Below are 16539 nucleotides of genomic sequence, written 5' to 3' on the forward strand. Positions count from 1 at the left end.
CACACACACACACACACACACACACACACACACACACACACACACACACACACACACACACACACACACACACACACACACACACACACACACACACACACGTGTATTGAACTATACAGGATATGCACAAACACACAAGGTACAGGGAGTGTGCTATGCAGCACACACGCACAACGTGCACAACACACACACACACACTGAACTACTTCATTGAATCAAGAATAACAGATCGTTGGGTTTTACCGTGTTACACCCAATTTATTTAGCATAAATCGTTCTTTTGTGCTCGCTCTTTTTAAAAGGGTTAAGCAATTTGCAACCAGCTGCTCGATATTTCAGGTAGTATTTGACATCAATTTTATCTTTATTAATGGACCAGTCCTGGCAATAATGCAGTGGGTTTTCTTTCTCTTTCAAGATGCGGTCATACATATGATGCAGTTTAAGAGGTGGTCTGAGGGGCGTCACCTCACTTTCAATTTGGGGCCAATTAACATACATGTATGCAAAGGTTTGAGAACAAGAATTCAATGTCAGAAAGCAAGCACCAGACATATTAATGCCAAATTTAAACACATGTTGCCCTTCAGGCTTACAGAATGTTGAAATCTAAATCTAAAATGGCACTAACTGCTTTCCAAACTCAGGGTGATATACGCTAAGCTCAGACAGATGTTTTTCGCTCAGGATTCAATAAATACAAGGCTTCAGTTATGGCCTTGTGATAGAGAATAAACAGAGGAGACGCTCACATATCTATTGAGGAAAATGCAGCGACAAACACTTTTAGAATAGCTTAGGAGGACAGTCAGAAACACATCTGTGGCCTTGCATCAAAGGCTGTTTGTTCATCCCACAGGTGACTCATAGCAAATATGTGGCATAATGGAGCTCAGAGGCCCCCAGCTAGCCATTCAACATCAGAGATGAGGATCTTGGCCCTGAGAAACTCCATAGAGAACATAGATAAGGCCTTTAGAAAGGGAGACTTGCATTCTAAGGCGATGATACTTTTGACCTTGTTGGTTATAAAGCTGTGAGAGTAAGTTTCCACCTTTTAATCAAAACGCTATAGTGATTGTAAGGTGCATCCAAAGCACAACTGCAGATAATATATATCATGGGTTATACTGTAGCGCCACAGAAACAATAGACAGTGATGATGATGCATCTCCCTGTTACCATTGTCATGTTATCAGATTTGACAACTGAAGATAAATGGCAACAATGATCTGGATTCACCTTCCCTTGTAGGGAGGAGATATTGGACCTGAAGCAGCCCACACATATCATAACAAACATTTCTTAACCTTGCTTCTCTAAAACTGTGAGAGTAAAACAACACAATGAGGAGTTGACTGGATGTCCATTGGGTGGTGAACAATTCTTGATACGCAAGGGAAACCCAGCAGCATTGCAGTTCTTGACACACTCAAACTGGTGTGTCTGGAACATACGAATGGCACACATACACAATCCATGTCTCAATTGTTTCAAGGCTTAGAAATCCTTCTTTAACCTGTCTCCTCTACTTTATCGAAATGATTGAAGTGGATTTAACAAATTACATCAATAAGGGATCATAGCTTTCAGCTGGATTCAGCTCGTCAGTGTCATGGAAAGAGCACTGTTTTGTACACTCAATGTATACTATGTACTAACCATACTAAACACTATTTAGAGAACATACTATTCAGTAAAAATGTATGTAAGCAACAAAACAACATACTAAGCTAATCCATGCAAAGAAGGCATTATCTTTAGTGCAATTTGGTTGTTCCACACCATTCGTTCATTAAAGCACAGCCCATCCCCTTGATCCAATTATCAGCTTTTGTCAAACACGTGTGCAGTAAAATACAATTATTTTCCTCAATAGTGTGCAGCGAATTTATGCTAAATGAAAACTTAAATAAATATGACATCCTCGCATTTAATGTACTAATTTGTAACAATTTCACATACTATTATGCTCTTTTCTTTACTGCCCAAAAAGCCTACTAATAGTATGAGTTTTCGGACACACCCAGTGAAGCTTCATCCTAATCAAACATGGACTTAGAGAGTATTCTAAAATCTAAGGTCATCTCTATGTCACTGTTTTGTAACTTTACAAAAACAAACTGAAATCATGATGAATTTCTGTCTTATAAAGAACTGATGTTTTTTTTATGTCAAGCATGTCTCAAAAGAAGCTGCAACAGGACACCAAATGTACCCATTTTAAACTATTCCAAATAAGGAATAACTGCATTACAGTGGACATGGGGAGTGACTGACTGACCTTTGCTGTGTGCCCATGTGTAGGTGCGGCTGACAGTGGAACCCCTGGCCATCTTCTGCCCTCCTCCATTGGCTCCTCGCAGTCCCAGAGGAGCACCACTAGGCCCCTCCTTCCCAGGGTACACGTACTTGGGCATGAACTTGTAGAACCAGGCTCCAGAGCGCTTCCACACCTAGATAACACATACCGAAAGGTTGTCATCAGTTTTGAGAACAAATGTATGTGTTTCTACTAGTTCAAGTAGTACTTTTTCAGTTTTCATAAGTTTTCTCCAGTTTCCTGGAAACCGAACGTGGCCCTGGTTTACAAATTGTGAGGCGCAACCTCACATCAGACAAACATTGAAAATGTGAAATTTTCATATAGTATATTAAACATAAAAAATGACCGTTTTTCCATGCATACCCAAAAGGACAATAACTATAATTTCAAAAAGACAGATTGGTCTAAAAGCAATGTCCCATAGGCCACAACAGTCCTGTCTGGAGAAGCATTGACAGTCTCCTGACATAAGCATGCTAACAAACTGGTGGTGGGCGCTAGGCTCACTAGGTTTAGTGCTGTGGGCACTAATGGACAGCAGGCACTAAAATGTCAGGGCCGATAGCAGCTGCTCCAGAGTTGGCAAGTGCCACCTCCCAGCCGGAAACACTTTCCTCATTTCTGCCGGCCCACTGCATTATCACATTTTATCAGGAAGGCAACATTTTCACATTTGCATCAGCAAGTAAGCTCCCCGAAACCCCCTGAAAATCAGCAAGAAGAAGTAGGCATTCCAAAAATGATGTTCTCATTCTGGCTTCCACTTTGGGGAAAATGTATATACAACTCAAGTACAGTGTACTGAATTGAAAACAAATGCCTTTTTCCCTCATAACCTATAGTCAGTAATCCAGAATATCATTTTTTACTCAAACTATCAAGTCAGATTCTGAAATAAATGATGCAATTGCATGGCAACCATGGCCAATGGTGATGAATGACAGGTACTGCTCAAGCTCCACATTAAGATTCAAATTCTTGGATGACCATGGAGCTCAAATGAAAGGTTAGAGAACTGTTTTCTAGTAAATAAGGGTTAAACTGTATTTCTTTGAACCCTGCACTTCAATTTCAAATAAAATCAAATCAAATTGTATTAGTCACATGCGCCGAATACAACAGGTGTACCTGTTGTACCTTACAGTGAAATGCTTATTTAAGAGCCCCTAATCATCAATGCAGTTTAAAAAATATATATATATATATATATATACAGAGTCAATGTGTGGGGGCACTGGTTAGTTGAGGCAATATGTGCATGTGGGTAGAGTTATTAGTGACTATGCATAGATGATAACAACAGAGAGTAGCAGTGGTGTCAAAGGGGGGACAATGCAAATATTCTGGGTAGCCATTTGATTAGGTGTTCATGAATCTTAATGCTTGGTGGTAGAAGCTGTTTAGAAGCCACTTGGACCTACACTTGGCGCTCTGGTACTGTTTGCCGTGTGGTAGCAGAGGGAACAGTCTATGACTAGGGTGGCTGGAGTCTTTGACAATTTTTAGGGACTTCCTATTACACGCCTGGTATAAAAGTCCTGGATGGCAGAGAGCTTGGCCCCAGTGATGTACTGGGCCGTTAGCACTAGAGGTTGACCGATTAATCGGAATGGCCGATTAATTAGGGCCGATTTCAAGTTTTCATTACAATCGGAAATTGGTATTTTTAGGTGCCGATTTGGCCGATTTTAATTAAAAAAAATAATACACCTCTTTTAACTAGGCAAGCCAGTTAAGAAAACATTCTTATTTTCAATGACGGCCTAAGAACGGTGGGTTAAATGCCTCGTTCAGGCGCAGAACGTCAAGAGTTTTACCTTGTCAGCTCGGGGGATCCAATCTTGCAACCTTACAGTTAACTAGTCCAACGCTCTAACCACCTGATTACATTGCACTCCATGAGGAGCCTGCCTATTACGCGAATGCAGTAAGCCAAGGAAAGTTGCTAGTTAGCATTAAACTTATCTTATAAAAAAACAATCAATCAATGACTGTCGTTGCTCCAATGTGTAGTTAACCATAAACATCAATGCCTTTCTTAAAATCAATACACAAGTGTATATTTTTAAACCTGCATATTTAGCTAAAAGAAATCCAGGTTAGCAGGCCAGGTGAAATTGTGTCACCTCTTGCGTTCATTGCACGCTGAGTCAGGGTATATGCAACAGTTTGGGCCGCCTGGCTCTTTGCGAACTAATTTGCCAGAATTTTACGTAATTATGACATAACATTGAAGGTTGTGCAATGTAACAGGAATATTTAGACTCATGGATGCCACCCGTTAGATAAAATACGGAACGGAATAAACTTTTTTTTTCTCAAGGTGATAGTTTCCCGGATTTGACCTAAGGCTCGTATTTCTGTGTGTTTATTATAGTTAAGTCTATGATTTGATATTTGATAGAGCAGTCTGATTGAGGGGTGGCAGCAGCAGGATTGTAATAGTGAAAGGTATGTTACATGTTTTCATAAATCCACTCTATAAAAAAATGATCTTCGCTTATATTTAGCCAATATTGATCAGAGTTATCTTGTCCTATGGATATCTACACAATTATAAAATTGGCAAGGTGGTGTAAGCCTACACGAAACACAGACCTTATTTAGTGAATCTAAAAAATATCCTATGGAATAAATGAATGAAGGAACCGCTTTTTCAGATTTTGCTAGGTGTCATGGGAATTATGACTCGCAATTTGGTAGTCAATTCTCAGAATTTGTTCTTTAACTGACTTGCCTAGTTGAATAAATATAAAAAATAATATATGTATTTTATTTTTTATTTATTTCACCTTTATTTAACCAGGTAGGCAAGTTGAGAACAAGTTCTCATTTACAATTGCGACCTGGCCAAGATAAAGCAAAGCAGTTCGACACATACAACAACACAGAGTTACACATGGAGTAAAACAAACATACAGTCAATAATAAAGTAGAAACAAGTCTATATACGATGTAAGCAAATGAGGTGAGATAAGGGAGGTAAAGGCAAAAAAGGCCATGGTGGCAATGTAAATACAATCTAGCAATTAAAACACTGGAATGGTAGATTTGCAGTGGAAGAATGTGCAAAGTAGAAATACAAATAATGGGGTGCAAAGGAGCTAAATAAATTAAATTAAATACAGTAGGGAAAGGTAGTTGTTTGGGCTAAATTATAGATGGGCTATGTACAGTTGCAGTAATCTGTGAGCTGCTCTGACAGCTGGTGCTTAAAGCTAGTGAGGGAGATAAGTGTTTCCAGTTTCAGAGATTTTTGTAGTTCGTTCCAGTCATTAGCAGCAGAGAACTGGAAGGAGAGGCGGCCAAAGAAAGAATTGGTTTTGGGAGTGACCAGAGAGATATACCTGCTGGAGCGCGTGCTACAGGTGGGTGATGCTATGGTGACCAGCGAGCTGAGATAAGGGGGGACTTCACCTAGCAGGGTTTTGTAGATGACATGGAGCCAGTGGGTTTGGCGACGAGTATGAAGCGAGGGCCAGCCAACGAGAGCATACAGGTCGCAATGGTGGGTAGTATATGGGGCTTTGGTGACAAAATGGATGGCACTGTGATAGACTGCATCCAATTTGTTGAGTAGGGTATTGGAGGCTATTTTATAAATCACATCGCCGAAGTCGAGGATTGGTATGATGGTCAGTTATACAAGGGTATGTTTGGCAGCATGAGTGAAGGATGCTTTGTTGTGAAATAGGAAGCCAATTCTAGATTTAACTTTGGATTGGAGATGTTTGATGTGGGTCTGGAAGGAGAGTTTACAGTCTAACCAGACACCTATTTGTAGTTGTCCACGCAGTCAGAGCCATCCAGAGTAGTGATGTTGGACAGGCAGGCAGGTGCAGGCAGCGATCGGTTGAAGAGCATGCATTTAGTTTTACTTGTATTTAAGAGCAATTGGAGGCCACAGAAGGAGAGTTCTATGGCATTGAAGCTTGCCTGGAGGGTTGTTAACACAGTGTCCAAAGAAGGGCCAGAAGTATACAGAATGGTGTCGTCTGCGTAGAGGTGGATCAGAGACTCACCAGCAGCAAGAGCGACATCATTGATGTATACAGAGAAGAGAGTCGGTCCAAGAATTGAACCCTGTGGCACCTCCATAGAGACTACCAGAGGTCCGGACAACAGACCCTCCAATTTGACACACTGAACTCTATCAGAGTCGTTGGTGAACCAGGCGAGGCAATCATTTGAGAAACCAAGGCTGTCGAATCTGCCGATGAGGATGTGGTGATTGATAGAGTCGAAATCCTTGGCCAGATCAATGAATACTGCTGCACAGTAATGTTTCTTATCGATGGCGGTTAAGATATCGTTTAGGACCTTGAGCGTGGCTGAGGTGCACCCATGACCAGCTCTGAAACCAGATTGCCGAGCAGAGAGGGTATGGTGAGATTCAAAATGGTTGGTAATCTGTTTGTTGACTTGGCTTTCGAAGACCTTAGAAAGGCAGGGTAGGATAAATATAGGTCTGTAGCAGTTTGGGTCAAGAGGGCCCCCCCTTCCCTTTGAAGAGGGGGATGGCCGCAGCTGCTTTCCAATCTTTGGGAATCTCTTGAACAGGCTTATAATAGGGGTGGCAACAATTTCAGCAGAACATTTTAGAAAGAAAGGGTCCAGATTGTCTAGCCCGGCTGATTTGTAGGGTCCAGATTTTGCAACTCTTTCAGAACATCAGTAAACTGGATTTGGGAGAAGGAGAAATGGGGAAGGCTTGGGCGAGTTGCTGTGGGGGGTGCAGTGCTGTTGACCAGGGTAGGGGTAGCCAGGTGGAAAGCATGGCCAGCCGTAGAAAAATGCTTATTGAAATTCTCAATTATAGTGGATTTATCAGTGGTGTTTCCTATCTTCAGTGCAGTGGGCAGCTGGGAGGAGGTGTTCTTATTCTCCATGGACTTTACAGTGTCCCAGAAAGTTTTTTGAGTTAGTGTTGCAGGAAGCAAATTTCTGCTTGAAAAAGCTAGCCTTGGCTTTTCTAACTGCCTGTGTATATTGATTTCTAGCTTCCCTGAACAGCTGCATATCACGGGGGCTGTTCAATGCTAATGCAGAACGGCATAGGATGTTTTTTTGTTGGTTAAGGGCAATCAGGTCTGGGGTGAACCAAGGGCTATATATGTTCCTGGTTCTAAATAAGCATGCCCCATTCAAGAAATTCAAGATGGTTAGGAAGGCATTTTTTTTTAAATTACCAGGCATCCTCTTCTGACGGGATGAGATCAATATCCTTCCAGGATACCCCGGCCAGGTCGATTAGAAAGGCCTGCTCGCTGAAGTGTTTCATAGAGGTTTTGACAGTGATGAGTGGAGGTCGTTTGACTGCTGACCCATTACGGATGCAGGCAATGAGGCAGTGATCGCTGAAATCTTGGTGGAAGACAGCAAAGGTGTATTTAGAGGGCAAGTTGGCTAGGATGATATCTATGAGGGTGCACGTGTTTACGGCTTTGGGGAGGTACCTGGTAGGTTCATTGATAATTTGTGTGAGATTGAGGGCATCAAGCTTAGATTGTAGGATGGCTGGGGTGTTAAGCATGTTCCAGTTTAGGTCACCTAGCAGCACGAGCACTGAAGATAGATGGGGGGCAATCAGTTCACATATTTATTTATTTATTTTTTAATTTTACCTTTATTTAACTAGACAAGTCAGTTAAGAACAAATTCTTTTCAATGACGGCCTAGGAACAGTGGGTTAACTGCCTGTGGGTTAACTGCCTATGGTACCCCAGAGCACAGCTGGGGGCAGAGGGTGGTCGATAGCAGGCGGCAACAGTGACAGACTTGTTTTTAGAGAGGTGGATTTTTAAAAGTAGAAGTTCAAATTGTTTGGGTACAGACCTGGATAGCCTGAAGAGTTCTGTCCTACTATCTTTGCAGTAGATTGCAACACCGCCCCCTTTGGCAGTTCTATCTTGTCTGAAATTGTTGTAGTTAGGGATGAAAATTTCAGAATTTTTGGTGGTCTTCCTAAGCCAGGATTCAGATACAGCTAGAACATCCGGGTTGGCAGAGTGTGCTAAAGCAGTGAATAAAAGAAACTTAGGGAGGAGGCTTCTAATGTTAACATGCATGAAACCAAGGCTATTACCGTTACAGAAGTCATCAAAAGAGAGCGCCTGGGGAATAGGAGTGGAGCTAGGCACTGCAGGGCCTGGATTCACCTCTACATCACCAGAGGAAAAGGGGAAGAGTAGGATAAGGGTACGGCTAAAAGCAATGAGAATTGGTCGTCTAGAACATCTGGAACAGAGAGTAAAAGGAGGTTTCTGGGGACGATGAAATAGCTTCAAGGTATAATGTACAGACAAAGGTATGGTAGGATGTGAATACAGTGGAGGTAAACCTAGGTATTGAGTGATGATGAGAGAGATATTGTCTCTAGAAACATCATTGAAACCAGGAGATGTCATTGCATGTGTGGGTGGTGGAACTAATAGGTTGGATAAGGTATAGTGAGCAGGACTAGAGGCTCTACAGTTAAACGAGCCAATAAACACTAACCAGAACAGCAATGGACAAGGCATATTGACATTAAGGAGAGGCATGCTTAGTCGAGTGATCAAAAGGGTCCAGTGAGTAGTGAGGTTGGTTGGGATTCACGGCGATTCAGACAGCTAGCCGGGCCATCGGTAGCAAGCTAGCATAGGATGGAGGTCTGTTTATAGCCACCTCGTGCGTTTCCATCGGTAGGATTAGTGGGGTTCCGTGTGGTAGAGGGGATCAATCCAATTCGCAAAAAAAAATAGATTTAGTTATAGAGGCCCAAGAAAAAAAAGAAAAAAAATTGTCCGATAGATCTATTCAGATAGCAGCCGATAAAACAGCTAACGAATAGCGGGCCGCAGATGAGCGTTCAGGTAACGTCGCGACGGAGGAGCCAGCTGGATAACTCCCTTGGGCAGATAACATCGGTAGTCCAGTTGTGAAGGCCCTGTGGGGCTCCGTGTTGGCAGTCAAACGGGTCCGGATAGGTGATTGTAGCCCAGGAGTGACTGGTAGCCGATGTGAGCAAGACCTTTAAACAGGTCAACCTTCACAAAGCAGCGGGGCCAGATGGATTATCAGGACGTGTACTCAAAGCATGCGATGACCAACTGGTAAGTGTCTTCACCGACATTTTCAACCTCTCCCTGACCGAGTCTGTAATGTCGACATGTTTCAAGCAGACCACCATATTCCCGGTGGTGTCCAAGAAAGCGAAGGTAACCTGCCTAAAGTAAAATGCCACGTCGGTAGCCATGAAGTGCTTTGAAAGGTTGGTCATGACTCACATCAACAGCATCCTCCTGGATACCATAGACCCACTCCAATTTGCATACCGCCCCAACAGATCCACAGATGACGCAATCTCAATCGCACTCTACATTGCCCTTTCCCACCTGGACAAAAGGAACATCTATGTGAGAATGCTGTTCATTGACTACAGCTCAGCGTTCAACACCATAGTTCCCACAAAGCTCTTCACTAAGCTAAGGAACCTGGGACTAAACACCTCCCTCTGCAACTGGATCCTGGACTTCCTGATGGGTCCCCAGGTGGTAAGGGTAGGCAACAACACGTCTGCCATGCTGATACTCAACACTGGGGCCCCTCAGGTGTGTGTGCTCAGTCCCCTCCTGTAGTCCCTGTTCACCCACGACTGCATGAACATACACGACTCCAACACCATCATTAAGTTTTCTGACGACACAAAAGTGTTAGGCCTGATCACCGACAACGATGAGAAAGCCTATAGGGAGGTCAGCTGCACCATCAAGAGCTGGTTGCATCACCGCCTGATATTGAAAATGCTCGGCATCCGACCATAACACGCTACAGAGAGTAGTGCGTATGGTCCTGTACATCACTGGGGCCAAGCTTCCTGCCATCCATGACATATATACTAGGCTGTGTCAGAGGAAAGCCCAAAAAACTGTCAAAGACCCCAGTCACCCAAATCATAGACTGTTTTTTCTGCTACCGCACGGCAAGCAATACCGGAGTGCCAAGTCTAGGACCTAGACGCACCTTAAAAAGCTTCTACCCCCAAGCCATAAGACTGCGGAACAATTAATCAAATGGCCACCGGACTATTTACATTGACCCCCCCATTCATATTTTACACAGCTGCTACGCTGTTTATTATCTATGCATAGTCACTGCACCCCTACCGACATGTACAAATTACCTTGACTAACCTGCACATTGACTCGATACTGGTACGACCTGTATGTTGTCTCATTATTGTTATTTTAATGTGTTACTTTTTATAATTTTTTACTTTAGTTTATTTGGTAAATATTTTCTTCACTCTTTCTTGAACTGCTTTGTTGGTTAAGGGCTTGTAAGTAAGCATTTCACGGTAAGGTCTTCACGTTGTATTCGGCGCATGTGACAAATAAAGTTTGATTTGGTTGTGATTTGAAAGGTCCGTCATTAATGAAGGCAGGATATTCCCTTCAGGACCCTCTGCTGATGAACTTAAGCATCAAAGCCTTTAGGTCAGTTTTAGTAAGTCATCTCGCTCTCATTAGCCTACCTCAGTAAGTACACAAGCATTTCTCTGGCCAATCAAAACAGGCAGACCTTTTCTCTACATTTAAGTGTTTCTTAACGAAAAGGTCTCCTCAGGAACTCAGAGGTTAGCAGACGTTCAAAGGCTTCTGATTGCCTTCAATTATCTCTAATCATCCTCTATCAGGGTTTGGTGATAAAAACCCATACCTCACCATGTTCTAATGAGGTAAATCACCAGTTTCGGGCCTATTGGAAGGTGCCATCTAAAATATAGATTTTTGCCAGTTGGAACGCAACCAGCTCAGTTGATACACCGGTTTCAGTGTAGATCACAGCAACTCTAATATTATCCTGGGTGTCAAAGCTGAGAAATGATCAATAGCTTCTCTCAAATTCAACTCTCATTGACTGTAAATGACATCCCTTCCCTTGGGACTGACAGGTGAAATTGAATGAGAAAAACAAATAGACTGAACCATACACAACGGACTGATGTGGTAACATTAAGATAAGCAGGGACATCTCTCGTGCCAGTAAAAAGTCACTGTATGAAAGCTACCGTATGAAAATGACCATATATACATCAGCTTTCCTACAAAATGAACATGCCAGAGAACAAAACCAATAGAAACGTGTCAAATTTAAATGGACAAATCCACCGGGTGAAAAGGGATGACAGGCACTCTCATAACCTGTCTTTATGACAGACGTGACAGAGATTTATTTTATTGACCTCTTTTCATTAAATTATTTATCATAGGAGGGGGAGAAATAACAAAAAGGTAAAAGCTGCCAGGCGGAATCTCTCTCATTATTTAATCACGGTAGTAGTCATTGCGGTAAAGGAAGAGTATGATCTACTGGGGAATCACAACTGTCACTTCAGGGACAACATAAAGGGGGAAGATGGTGGTGAGGCAACTTTCTCCACGTCAGGTCCGATAATATGGGCCTTCATCATCTTAGCTGCCATGTTGAGGGGGCTTTAAATCCAGGTTAACAAGCACAGAATAGGTCCACCCTACATTCGTGGTTAAACATGTAGCAGGCGTGCTGTTAGCGACTGTGCTCCGCCGAGGCCACAGGATTGATGTCTGTGATAGGTCTTATGTAGCACAGCTTATTTTGTTCTTGAAATGACTGTTTAAAGACTGTTTGAGTTCCTCTGGGTGTACATGCAGTGACGCATCTACTTTATTAAAGAACAACATACACAGCAGAAATCACCCCTGGAGAACACAACCAAATGTATGAAATTCATGTTATTTTTTATCTTAGTAATCTTTTGCTGCAGATCACAAGATAGAGTGATGCAAGGTGGAAATTAATAATAGGATTACAAGCAGTCTTCCGAAAAACTGTTTTGTTAAAATATATAATCTAGCATCCTCCCCAACAAAAATATGCTAATCCTCTGTTATAAAGCCTAGGATTTATGGAGTAAAAGCAACTAGAGTTCAGAAAACAAACTTAATTTCCTTGACAAACAATCAAAGTGCAATGTCATTAGCTCCTGCTTTTCAATTCAAGATAAACATATTGGATGAGAGACTCATGTCAGTGAGTTTTCCCGTTGTTTGCCTCACCAATTCAACATGTAACATGCGCAAGAACGCTGTATTGACAATATGTCAGTCAACTACACTAAGGATTTGTCATCGAAGTAAGGTCATCTTTTACCAGGCAGGAAAATAACACATTACTTAATCCAGGAATGGGGAACAGACGGCCCACGTTTTGTAGGCCCTCCCCCAACAAAAATAACTCAGTCGGGGTCTCAACTTACTGTTTCGAGTTAGAATAGTAGTATACACAAGGTGCAATTTTGAAATTTGATTGTGCATCAGCAGTTTCTCTCTTGTTATGTCAGTCACTGATAATATTTGATTGCTAAGTTAGTTTAATAGCCAGCTATCTAAACTTCTTATCATGTTAAAAACATGCAAACATTTCTCTTCGCCCGATGGAAATATGTGTAGAATTGCAGATGTCTCTCCTCTGTCAAGAAGGGGGGCACTAAAATGTTTTGCTCGATTTGTGTGAATGGGGGGGGGGGGGGTATGCAGACCCGCGGGCAATTGCGGCCCCTCATGATTTCAGATTGTTTGTGGCCCCACTCCCTTCAAAGTTGCCCATCCCTAACTTAATGGCAACTTCTATGTGAAGTGTGAAGAAATAAAAATATGCATATAATTGAAAATATGTTAATGTTTAAAACTTTCATCAGTCTGACTAGCTTCACTATTTTTTCCGGTCTCAAAAAAAAATTAAATTTCATACAGTTAGTTCAGTTAAGACACAATCTGCCTTAGAACGGGGAAAGACCACAGTACAAGATATGAACCACTTTTCAAAGAGGAATGACTTGCGGTGTAGGTTAGCAGCACAGCGCTGATAAACCATGCTGAGAAACCCAAAGCTGTACAGATGTCATCTTTGAAATTAGACAACAGAGACAAGAGATGGCTGCTGGGGTTTGGCACAGGTGTAACCACAGTAATATGAGACGTGTGAGAGGAAAACTGTGGATCTTTACTAGAGCATACAGCCCACCTCCAGACTTGTTTTTCATTGGGAAGACAGACTAACACGGTGAGAACCTATGAATGTCATGATAGACAGCCCATATACACCGTGGACTGTTACAATACACATTTTATCATCAATTGCAGGGCAGGTCTGCTCCAGTTTCAACTGTTCTGCCTGTGGCTATGGAACCCTGTCCTGTTCACCGGACGTGCTACCTGTCCCAGACCTGCTGTTTTCAACTCTCTAGAGACAGCAGGAGCGGTAGAGATACTCTTAATGATCGGCTATGAAAAGCCAACTGACATTTACTCCTGAGGTGCTGACCTCTTGCATCCACGACAACTACTGTGATGATTATTATTATTTGACCATGCTGGTCATTTATGAACATTTGAACATCTTGGCCATGTTCTGTTATAATCTCCACCTGGCACAGCCAGAAGAGGACTGGCCAGCCCTCATAGCCTGGTTCCTCTCTAGGTTTCTGCCTAGGTTTTGGCCTTTCTAGGGAGTTTTCCCTAGCCACTGTGCTTCTACACCTACATTTCTTGCTGTTTGGGGTTTTAGGCTGGGTTTCTGTACAGCACTTTGAGATATCAGCTGATGTAAGAAGGGCTATATAAATCAATTTGATTTGATTTGAAGTAATGAAGAGACTTACTTTACCAAAAAGCATTCACCTCTTTAAAAATAAGTAACACTACTTTTATTAAACCCCTCAGACTACAACAGTTGCCAGTGAGTTTCAAAAAACAAATTGAGATAAACTTATAAGGAGAATTACCATCAGATAAACATCCATGCAGGTGAGACCAAACTATTACCAATACAATCCAGGTCTTGTCCAGCCAATTACCAATTGTGTTTCAATAGTGCCACGCCTATCCAAGCATTAATTTCCCTTTCACTATTCAACAGATTTAGGACGTGCCAATTTAAATGGAAATCGCGGCAAACAATTTCATTTTAGGCGTTTTAATTAGTGGGTATGATAAGATAACATCTTTAATTTGCATGGGGAGAGGCAGTAAATCGTGAAATTAGTTCTGTGGGTGCGGTGCATGGCCGGTCAGACTGGCAACTGGATCGGGAGTTAAAGTCAGTGGGCTTGGGGAGGAGCAGCGAGCCAAAACTCTATTAGTGCCAACCCGATCCACTGTATCAGACTGACAAAAAGGGTCAGCCCCGGGAGAGGTTGAGCGGCACTAACCACTAATACTCCGGCAATAATGTGTGGAGAGTGACCGGCCGGAACAGGGAACACAGCCACTGGGCCGGGGCCCAGGAGGTCTAAATAAGTTCCCCTAGTGGGGTGCAATCTCCACTTATTGGTGGTAACAGATGTCACACAGTCTAGAGTAAATCATTGACATTGATTACAGTCTAAATTTCTTCACATTTACACCATTTTAATGTGATTTTACTTTCACAGGAAACAGAGAAAATCGGGAACATTCCCAGAACATTAGCTAAGATTGCCATTAAGGTGCCATTAACCTTTTGTGACTAGGGGGCAGTGTTTTCATTTTTGGAACAATTATGTTCCCAAAGTAAAAGGGATATTTTGTCAGGACAAGATGCTAGAATATGCATATAATTGACAGCTTAGGATAGAAAACACTCTAAAGTTTCCAAAACTGTACAAATATGGTCTGTGAGTGTAACAGAACTGATATTGCAGTCGAAAGCCTGAGAAAAATCCAATCCGGAAGTGCCTCATGTTTTGAAAGCGTTGCGTTCCAATGCGTCCCTATTGAGCAGTGAATGGGCTATCAACCAGATTACTTTTTTTTCTCCGTATTCCCCAAGGTGTCTACAGCATTGTGACATAGTTTTACGCATTTATGTTGAAGAATACCCGTAAGCGGCTACATTGCGCAACTGGTCACCTGTTGGCTCCCAGAATCATTCTCGCGTAAAATACAGAGGTAGCCATTAGTCCAATCGGTCCTACTGAAAAACCAATTGTCCCGGTGGATATATTATCGAATAGATATTTGAAAAACACCTTGAGGATTGATTATAAACAACGTTTGCCATGTTTCTGTCGATATTATGGAGCTAATTTGGAATATTTTTCGGCGCTTTCGTGACTGCAATGTCTGGGCGATTTCTCAGCCAAACGTGAAGAACAAATGGAGCTATTTCGCCTACAAAAATACTATTTTTGGAAAAAAGGAACATTGGCTATCTAACTGGGAGTCTCGTGAGTGAAAACATCCGAAGCTCATCAAAGGTAAACGATTTGATTGCGTTTCTGATTTCCGTGACCAAGTTGGTGTTTGCCTACGGAGCTGTGAGGGGAACGGCACCGCAGTACCTCCAGGCTCTGATCAGGCCCTACACCCAAACAAGGGCACTGCGTTCATCCACCTCTGGCCTGCTCGCCTCCCTACCACTGAGGAAGTACAGTTCCCGCTCAGCCCAGTCAAAACTGTTCGCTGCTCTGGACCCCCAATGGTGGAACAAACTCCCTCACGACGCCAGGACAGCGGAGTCAATCACCACCTTCCGGAGACACCTGAAACCCCACCTCTTCAAGGAATACCTAGGATAGGATAAGTAATCCTTCTCCCCCCCCCCTTAAATGATTTAGATGCACTATTTTAAAGTGGCTGTTCCACTGGATGTCAGAAGGTGAATTCACCAATTTGTAAGTCGCTCTGGATAAGAGCGTCTGCTAAATGACTTAAATGTAAATGTAAATGTAAGTTACCTGCTGCTAGCTGGACAAAATGCTATGCTAGGCTATTGATAAACTTACACAAATGCTTGTCTAGCTTTGGCTGTAAAGCATATTTAGAAAATCTGAGATGACAGGGTGATTAACAAAAGGCTAAGCTGTGTCTCAATATATTTCACTTGTGATTTTCATGAATAGGAATATTTTCTAGGAATATTTATATCCGTTGCGTTATGCTAATTAGTGTCAATCGATGATTACGCTCCCTCGTGCGGGATGGGGAGTCATTATTAAGGTGCAGTTAGGGTTTTATCAAAATATACATACATACATACATACATACATACATACACACACACACACACACACACACACACACACACACACACACACACACACACACACACACACACACACACACACACACACACACACACACACACACACACACACACACACACACACACACACACACACACACACACACACACACACACACACACACACA

At 42.4% G+C, this 16539-nt stretch overlaps 1 protein-coding gene across 1 annotated transcript in view; it reads right to left on the minus strand.

Moving 5' to 3' along the window:
• LOC135549408 (rab effector Noc2-like) overlaps positions 1–16539 on the minus strand; it is a 59686-nt gene that overhangs the window by 12656 nt on the left and 30491 nt on the right. Inside the window, exon 7 of the mRNA XM_064979381.1 lies at positions 2285–2456. Within this exon, the coding sequence (XP_064835453.1) occupies positions 2285–2456 (172 nt within the window). The remainder of the gene's footprint in view (positions 1–2284; positions 2457–16539) is intronic.

Source organism: Oncorhynchus masou, chromosome 12 (genome assembly GCF_036934945.1).
Source record: "Oncorhynchus masou masou isolate Uvic2021 chromosome 12, UVic_Omas_1.1, whole genome shotgun sequence".
NCBI classification, from domain to species: Eukaryota; Metazoa; Chordata; class Actinopteri; order Salmoniformes; family Salmonidae; genus Oncorhynchus; species Oncorhynchus masou.